This window comes from Polypterus senegalus, chromosome 1 (genome assembly GCF_016835505.1).
Source record: "Polypterus senegalus isolate Bchr_013 chromosome 1, ASM1683550v1, whole genome shotgun sequence".
In the NCBI taxonomy this organism is placed as follows: domain Eukaryota; kingdom Metazoa; phylum Chordata; class Cladistia; order Polypteriformes; family Polypteridae; genus Polypterus; species Polypterus senegalus.
The window spans coordinates 126,993,533-127,003,232 of record NC_053154.1 but is presented as its reverse complement, the minus strand read 5'-3'; the positions used below and the strand labels follow the sequence as shown (position 1 = coordinate 127,003,232).

General features: G+C 34.9%; 1 protein-coding gene across 1 annotated transcript; it reads right to left on the bottom strand.

Moving 5' to 3' along the window:
* Positions 1 to 696: 696 nt before the first annotated feature.
* On the bottom strand, positions 697 to 9,254 carry LOC120518364 (extracellular calcium-sensing receptor-like). The gene is made up of 6 exons (XM_039741139.1): positions 9,073 to 9,254; positions 8,364 to 8,658; positions 6,969 to 7,778; positions 6,655 to 6,882; positions 5,585 to 5,708; positions 697 to 1,610 (listed from the first exon to the last, which is right to left on the bottom strand). Exons 1-6 carry the CDS (start codon positions 9,096 to 9,098, stop codon positions 697 to 699), a joined length of 2,397 nt encoding a protein of 798 aa, XP_039597073.1. The 5' UTR covers positions 9,099 to 9,254.
* Between the last annotated feature and the right edge of the window lie 446 nt (positions 9,255 to 9,700).

Sequence of the window (9,700 nt, the reverse complement as noted above, 5' to 3'; positions counted from 1 at the left end):
CAACATCTAAAACATGTTGCTGAATACAGACTGATGTGACAGTTTGTGTACTGTATATGCCATACTAACCCCTACTCTCTCTTCTGTTTTTTTCCTGGTTTTCTGTGGTGGCAACCTGCACCATCACCACCTAATCAAAGCACCATGATGTTCCTACTTTGATGGATTAAAGGCCAGAAGTTCACATGACCATCATCATCAAGTCCTTCCATGAGAACCCTGAATACAATGAGGACTGATCATTGTTGTTAGTTAGAATGCCCAGAGGGGGCTGGGTGGTCTCATGGTCTGGAACCCCTGCAGATTTTATTTTTTCTCCAGCTGTCTGGAGTTTTTTTTTGTTTGTTTTTTCTGTCCTCCCTGGCCATCGGACCTTACTTTTATTCTATGTGAATGAGTTTTGTCTTATTTTAATTCTTACGTCTTTTTTTCTCTTTTTCTTCATCATGTAAAGCACTTTGAGCTACATTTTTTGTATAAAAATATGCTATATAAATAAATGTTGTTGTTGAAATGTATGTGTAAAACTGTAGTCTTAGATGTGTGTTAGAATCAAAGAAGCATACATTAGAAATGTTTTGAATACAGAGTAACGTTTACATTCTAAAAGAACTTGACATGTGCTGATTTTCTTTCCCTGTAAAAAATTATTTGTTTAAAAGCTATTTACTCTTTAAATTTTTTGTCCTGTGGACATTAAAGATGTTTTGAAGGCATTTTCCCCATTATGTGTTTTCTGGTATTGATTTCAGGTTTAAGCAATATGACATAGCATTTTGGTATAAATATACTAAAAAGCAATCCAAAACTGGAAGCTAAAATAGCAAATATTTCTACAGCTACTGTATATTTTCCAGGAGAACTGATATATGCAGGAATGAAGGTGATCCATACAGCACAGAAGACAAGCATGCTAAATGTGATGAATTTCGCTTCATTAAAGTTGTCTGGCAGCTTTCGAGCCAAAAAAGCTAACACAAAGCACATTGTAGAAAGAAATCCAATGTACCCAAGAACACAGTAAAAAGCTACAGTTGATCCAGCATCACACTCCAAAATAATTTTCTCTTTGTAATACTTCATATTCTTTATAGGAAATGGGGGCGATATAATTAACCAAAATGCACATATTAAGACTTGCACAAAAGTAAAAAAAAAAACGCTTAGTCTCTGCTGCACTGGCCCAAACCATTTCATAAGATTACTACCTGGTAGAGTTGCTCTAAAAGCCATCAAAACAACTATAGTTTTTCCAAGAACGCAAGAAATGCATTGAGCAAACGTGATGCCAAATGCTGTGTGACGCAGTATACAGGACCAACCAGAAGGCTGGCCGATAAATGTAAGAGAACAAAGGAAACAAAGAATTAATGAGAACAAGAGGAGAAAACTTAATTCAGAATTATTGGCTCTAACAATGGGGGTATCCTTGTAACAAAAGAAAATGATAGCTATTGCAATAGTTACACAAGCCCCTAACAGTGAAACTATCATTAATATGATCCCCATTGTTTCATTGCTTGACAGGAATTCTGTTGCCTTCAAGATGCACTGATCTCTTAGTTCATGAGACATAAATTCCATAGGACACTTAATACAATCAATGGAATCTGAAAAAAGAAAATCCAAAATTCAAGATCAATATTTGTTCCTGACCTTTAACCACTACACATATGTTTTTTTTATTCTAGTGCATAAATCATTCATATTAGTAATTTCTCTAGAATGCCCCATCTAAATGTGTGACTAGTCTCACTACCAAATCATGTTTCATTCATTGTCATTTGTCAATTTTTTATTTTTTTTACATTTAGGGTTAAGCTGAGTGTAAAAAAATACTTTTTACTTTTTAGCAGCATATTCAAAATTACCAGTAAAACAGTAAACACCACCATTGTATTTTGTTGGAGTTACTGAAAACATTTTATATATATTTGTTAATATTATTTTATATTTTGATAACCAAGGATGACAATATCTCCCGCTTCAGAGAAATGAAAGAAACCTGTGATTTACATTATTACATTACAAGACATTTTCAGGGGGCTGGAGCCTCTCCCACCAATACTAGACACAGAGCTGGAATCAGCCTTGTTTGGGGGTCCAATTGAATGCATGGCCTACTTACCCACATATCCAAACTCAGACATAGCCAATTTCGAAACAACAGTTAAACTAACACTCAGGTCTTTTTGGATGTGGAGATAAAACCCCATTACAAGGAGGAAAATATACACCAACACAGATAAATATGTAATCTTCATAAGGACAATGACCAGGTAAGCATTTATACCCAGGATGCAGGGGGTGTGACTGCATTAACTGCTGTTAAGGTTTGATTTAATATAGTTGAGAAAACATGACATTACTAGTTATCAATAACAATGACAAAAATTAGGCAATATTCAAAGGGTTTACAAAAGTTTCAATAAATGTATATACTGTTATTTGTTTAGATTGTAAATTAAGGATCAATGTGCCTTATTATTAGTTTTAGAATTAATTATTAAAAGCTTATGCTTGTTTTAGTAGCCTAAAAGGTCACCATGTATTTGTAGAAATACAGCCCTGTGTTCTTTGCTGATAATCAAGCCTATCTGTCTCTCCAATTGGTATGTTTTAAACTTCAGTGAATCAAGGATAATAGTAATAATAATAATACATTTAATTTATATAGCACCTTTCCCATGCTCAAGGCGATTCACAGAGTCTTAGAAAAACAAAGCTCTGAGGAACTCCTTGTGTGACTGGCGCTGAGGTGGATTTGCTTTTGCCAAGACTAACAAACTCTTGCCTATTAGTCAGATAGGACTTGAACCACTGGAGGGCAGTGCCTGAGATACCCAGCATGTTCTCCATTCTGGACAGTAGAATGTCATGTCTGACAGTGTCAAATGCGGCACTGAGGTCTAACAGAATTAATATGCTGGTTTGTCCAGAGTCTGCTGCCATAAGCAAATCATTGGTTACCCGTAGCAGAGCAGTTTCACAGCTGTGCCACGCCCTAAAACCAGACTGAAAGGGTTCCATCAAATTATTAGAGGTTAAGTAATTGGTGAGCTGGGAACACTCGAGAACTTTTTTAACAGAAAAGGTAAGTGGGAAATAAGCTGAAACTTGTTAAGATCGTCACCGTCAAGACCAGACTTTTTTAACATGGGGGTTACAGAAGCAATTTTAAAAGTGGCTGGCACAAACCCAGTGTCGAGGGATATATTGATTATTGTCGTAACAGTTGGGATTATGGCATGAAGGCAGGATTTAAGAAGTCTGGTGGGGATGGGGTCCAGTACACAAGTAGTTACAAAGCAGGTCTTTAACAAATGCCGATGTGACTGGTGAAAATTTAGAAAAGGAGCTGGATGGAGTGGGAAGACAAATGGATGATGGATTTATGTTAGTTGAATTATTTAGATCTTTAATTTTATTGCAGAAAAAGTGGAGGAATGTTTCACAGGCTTCAGTAGAACAGGTAATTGGGCCAGATGCAGGTTGAAGTAATTTATTAACTACAATGAACAAAACCCTTGGGTTATCATGGCCACTGTCTATTATTCTGCCATAATGTGTTCTTGGCTGCAGTTAGTGCATCCCTGTAAGCCCTTAGATGGTCAGAGAAAGCCTGGATGTGAACAGCGAGGCCAGCCTTACGTGACATTCTCTCAAGGAGTCGGCCAGTTGCTTTCATAGATCGTAGCTCTAAATTATACCATGGAGCTGAACGCTTAAAGGAAACCTCCTTATGTTTTAAAGGAGCTGTTTTATCAAGTGCTGAATGAAGAGTTATCATTGTCAACAAGACTATAGTGTTGATGGAATAGGCGAAGGCAGAAAAAGATCAGAAATGGATCCAGCAAGAACAGAGGGACAGATATTTTTAAGGTTTCAGAAAGAAATTTGACGTTTACAGGTAGAAGGAGGGAAAGGTAATGAGACAGTGAAAAGCACTGCTTTATGGTCAGAGAGTCCCAAATCACTGCTATAAGTGTTGCTGACAGATAATCCAGATGTGCAGATCAGGTCCAGTATATGACCACCAGAGTGGATGGGAAAATCAACATGCTGCACCAAGTCAAAATAGTCCAGTAAGGATAGGAATTAATTTCTCAGTTTACATATAGTAATGTCAGTATGGATGTTAAAATCGCCAAGAAGAATGACTGTGGGAAAGTGAACTTAAGTGGGTTAATAATTCAGTCAGAACAGATAAAAAAGATGGATTGTATTTCGGGGGATGATAGACAACAATAAGTGAGACAGGACCAGATTTTGTTATTAGCTTAAGAGCCAGACACTCGAAAGACAATGGACCGTCAATGGGGATTCTTTTCATGTTTATATACTTTAAGAGAACTAAAACAGGACATCCTTTTGAAAATGAAAGAATGAAGCTGCAGACTGCATATTAGCATAGTATATACCCTTTACATGGCATTTAATTTTAGATGTCAATGCGCCCTCATGAATCAATATCTTAATTTATCACGTTAAAGCAAATTGTATTATATCAGCTAGCTTTGAACCATCTAAGAATTTAAGGGTTAATGAATAAAGGCTTGTAATTTTGTCTTTTTAGAAAATACTGGGCTTCTCTACTCGAGGCTGCCTGACTGCTTCCAGTTCCGGCAGCTTAGCCCTTATCAGTGAAGCTGCATGCTGTGCTTACCAGTACAGCTGCCAATGACATTAGCCGTATGGGATGGTGGTGCAACAAGCAATTATTAACTGAGCAGTTTGGATTGATTAATTAAAAGGTCACCAGTTTTTACTAGATTAAGATTAGGAATGTGAAAATGTGAAGAATGCAGAAGATGATTAGGTAATGGTCATCTCCGGGCCAGACAGCAAGTGTGACTTTGAGTTGAAATGATTGTTATGAATAGATTTATGGTTATTAGGGAAAAGACGTTTACAAGGCAAGGTAATTGTTATGAAAAAAGGTACAGCATGAGGCCACTATTATGAGATAACATATAAAAGGAATGATGAGAAAATGTAGAAACAGGGATGTTTTGTGATAAGAACTGGAATAAAAATGAAATGAACCCACTGAGCTCGTTTCAATTGAACTGAGATGGCTTTATATGCTCTGCTGTTGTTTCCTATGCTCTGCAATAAAGTTTAATTCTGACTGCATATCTGAAGACTCTGCTTGTTTCTTCTGAAGAGGTTTTCTCCACAACATATTCTGTTCCAGCATCATTTTTTCTTTGTTAACAATCTCATGATCAGAAAGAAAATCTTTATTCTGAATTCTTTCATTCTGGTTCTGCACACGGATGTGTCAGTTGACAATTTGTTAAAAGTCTACCTTTTTTTTTCTAGACATCTTATAGCTGATGAGTCACTTCTCTTCACTATTACTGCCTTGTTATGCTCATCAGAGTCAGTCATTGTTATGTTTGGCTATCTCTTAACAATTGCATCAAGACAAAAAAGTTTTAAAAGGTAACCCTCTAGAAAATCACTCAGAAGTATAGCTAATATATATAATATATTGAAAGTGTTATTTAAATATACTTCTTTAACTCAAGGTAAAAATTTGACAATAGTATGTACAAATGATTGTTCTACAGTAACTTGCCTGTTGTGTTGCTGAACTCCCCATCAGCACAAGGTATACAATCAAAGCAGCAGACAGGTCTTCCTTTCTGAACAGCCTTCCGAGTGCCTGGAGGACAGCTCTCACTGCACACTGATTTGGGAACCTACAACCCATAAATACAGAAATTCAAATATGCATGTAATTTGAGTCTTAGCAATTAATCCAACACAGTCCAAATCAAGTCCCAATTTACTGCAGCTGCAACTACAGTACTATAAGAATTAAGCGAATTGGTTCATGTATTAATTGATTCATTGCCTGACAACTACTTGGAGGGAAAAACCTGAAACTGTATTTTAAGAATTCTACAGTACAACTCACTGAAATACTGCTTACCCAACTACTGAAAGTGAGTACACAAACTGTATTACAGGGTCATTTAGTGAAACCTGCCATATCTAAATAAAATTGGAATCACTAAAGGGAATCAAGATGAATGTGAGGAGTAATTCTCAGATAAAGATCCCAGTTTGGAGCTAAAAGAATCTCCAAGCAAATCGAGGCAGCAACACTTCCAAATCTAATATTATACTATTTTCTGTAAGGTCCCCTTTTTGTGTTATTAGGAGAAACTGAAAAATTGTTTAAATTTTAATAAAGCAAAAATTCCCACATATGTGTCAGGAAAGAACATCATTTTTGAGTGTACAAATAAGGTGCATGGTCTGTAGATTTATTTCTATTAATTACAAGTAAATTCTAGATACTGCTGAAAGCAGTGAACCCCTGTGGGACAAATATTTAACAAGGTGTCAAAATTATTTAATGCATTTGTTTTTTTCATAGCTTTGGTGTCATACTCTTATTTTTATTCCTTTATACTTAGCAGTACTGTATGTTACATTTTGGTTCAACCCATTAATATTTCTCAAAATGTGCCTAGATTGTTGACACCTTGTATGTTTGTGCAGAAACACTGTAGAGATATACAACATGGTAAACCCATCAATTTTTGTCAAAGGTGTTATACAGGTTTAGTACAACTATTTCCCCTTCTATACCTTTATTCTTTTTTATTACATACTTTCCAAAAATTTAACTCTTGTAACCTTATTCTGTCCACCTGCCCATATGATATTCATGTTACTCATAATGAATTGTTGTCCTTCTGGCTGAGATGCATCGTATAGACCAACAGATACAAATCTGGTTGCAAGATTTTCAGTTAATTGCCAATTTATTAGAGAATATTTTGCAGCGGGATCTCCATTGTAATCAAAATAGACATTTTCTTCATTTCTTGTTGTAAAATTAACTGTTTTCAGGTACTGTAGAACCTGTGAAGAAAAGTTTTACATCTAAATGAATACCATTGTGTGAATAAAACTCAGTTTCCTTATATAGTAACCTGTAATGAGTTTACCTGCCATGGTTCTATTGGGTTCATCTTTACACATTTGATATCAGATGATTGACTTGCATTGCAGTGAAAAAGATCGTGCAGTGCATGAGCAACAGCATACACTGCCTTGTAAACATTATTCTGTATTCTCAGCTCTGACACATCAGTATACTGATTTTTCACTTCGCTCAGGTTCTCTTGCTCAGTGCAGAGGTTTTTAGTTGCGTTTATTTCTTTAGTTGCAAAAGTGCAACTGAAAACATTTTCCCAAAGCTCATTAAAGCCAGTGTTGCCAGGTGTATCAGATGGCTTCATTTTCACTAAAAAATCTTTTAAACCTGGTAGAGGAAAATTTTCAATTGTAATGCCGATGGACCCACCCAAAACTCTAAAGCTAGATTCTGTCGCCAGTGTTTTAGTTGAAATCCAGGATTCACTTCCTATCCACTGTCTGCCTGTAACATTCTGAAGCAGTAGCTCTTTCATTAGAAATTCCATATCGATGTAAGATGAAAAAGCAATGATAACAGTTGAGGTAGACTTTTTTATAATCTCCACTGTTTTAAGAAATTTCTCTCTTGGATTAGATCTGTAAATTGCTTCATAATATTCAATACAAATGCCCTCCTGCTGAGCAACCTGAACAAATGTAGCCATACCATAATTGCCATAGTCATTGTCACTTCTTATTGTTCCAACCCAAGTCCATCCAAAGTGCTTGACAAGTTGTGCCAGAGCTCTGCTTTGATAATAATCACTTGGTATTGTTCTGAAAAATGTAGGGAATTCTTTCCGATTGCTGAGACATGAACATGTTGCAGAATGACTAATCTAAACAAATAAGACAAGAAACGAAAACTAAAATAATTTAAATCCACTTTATTCATTTTTTGATCGCACAAGAGAAAAGGCAGAGCATGTTTACGGTTACTTTATTCGAATGTGTTTTACAAGGCATTACGGTATTTGTATGATACCCCAGAAGCGTCCATTTCTTGTGTTTTAAATTATGTCACCTTCATTTTGATCTGTAAATTTAGTAAATGTAATGTGTTAGCTTTAATAAATGTGTCTAAAAAATGTAAAAGCTAAATTGAAAGTGAGTTGCATAATATTAGGCTAGTTTGAAAAATTTCAGAATCACTGAAATTTAAAAGATGCCTTTTCCAGAACAGCAAAAGACTACAAATTGTACTTTGTAGAAAATATAGATGTACCATGCACAAAATGTTATTCAAATGGTAAAACAAAGCAGGTGGTCTTTTTCATTTTTCCCTTTACAGCTACAGTTCTGCAATTTAAATTTTAAAAATGTATAATTAAAAGTGCAGACAATGTAATATGCAAAGTACAGTACTTTTTTGTATATTTACAATTTTTTTCTAAGCCTTAGGTATATAAAAATGTTTTTCTTACCACAGGCATTTGGAAAGGGCCAAGAGTTGACGCAATGCCAATGGTCGGTGTGGAGCCAGACTGTCCGATTATAGCATGAACAATAGAAGATTTAGTACAGCTCATCGAAGGAGACACATCCTCTTTCTGTTCACTCACTAATGCCAGTGCTGCTTGGATTGCCAAAGGTACCGAGCCACAGGCATCATACAATTTATAACCCAGAGAAACACCAGGAAGGAGATGCGTGTTGTTATTAATTTCTTCAATCGCAAAAATCATAGTAACCCCAGTCTGAAATTGTTTCAAGTTTATGCTGAAATGATAAAAATGCTAATCAGTTAAGAAAAATAAATGAATAAAGAATTAAAAAATAAAAAAGAATCTTAGGTGTTTTAATATTTTGGAAACAATCAAATTAATATTAAATGATCCAATTCAGCATCAAGAGAAACTCATTTTTTTCAGCTGCATTTGGTGCAAGGCAAGAAACAACCCTGGACATTGTGTCAAAAACAAAAAATAAAAACAATACATTTGCAACAGCTTATTTATTATTTTCAAAAACATCTCCAGAACAGGCAATTTATTGCTTTCAAAACACCAGTTATTTTTCATTTAATATATAGTTAGTTATGTTAGTTTTCAAACCAACAGCAATCCCATATTTAGTGCTTTTTTATTTATTAATTGAAAAATTGAAATATATATGCTAGAATTCTATACTTACTCTTTGCATTTTTGAGATACAGGCATATTTTTAAATGTTGGATTGACACTTATAAAATTGTCATGAAAAGAAAATATTCCTCCAATTGATACATCACCTTCTTTTGCAAGCAAAGGCAGTTCATGTCCTCCTTGTAAATGACATACAGGCTCTTCTGCCTTTGATAAAAGTTCACTTATTACAACGAGCAGAAAGAGCATTTCAGAAAACATCAGAGTTGTGCAATGAAAAGGCTGATGCCAGCTGCATTTATATACATCATCCTGAGCTGTTATTATTGGTTAAAGGATTAATTCTCAAAGGTAAATTGATCATCTGATGTTACCTTGGATTTTAAAACAACAGTGAATGTATTAGTATGAATAACATCCAAAGATACACTATCAAAGCATGCTTCACATATATGGCGGAAACTAATTCTTTTTTTGTTGTTTTAGTGTGAGATATTTTATACTTACCTTAAAATATTTCACAAGCAAATTGACAAATTGCTCTGATGTCTATGCTACATATTTCTCTATGCTGCATTTTTCTATATTTAATAGCAATATTCATAGTATTCTATTCCATTTAAAATGTAATAATGCCAGTCATAAAATGCTGAAATATAAAGTAATATTGACAATTA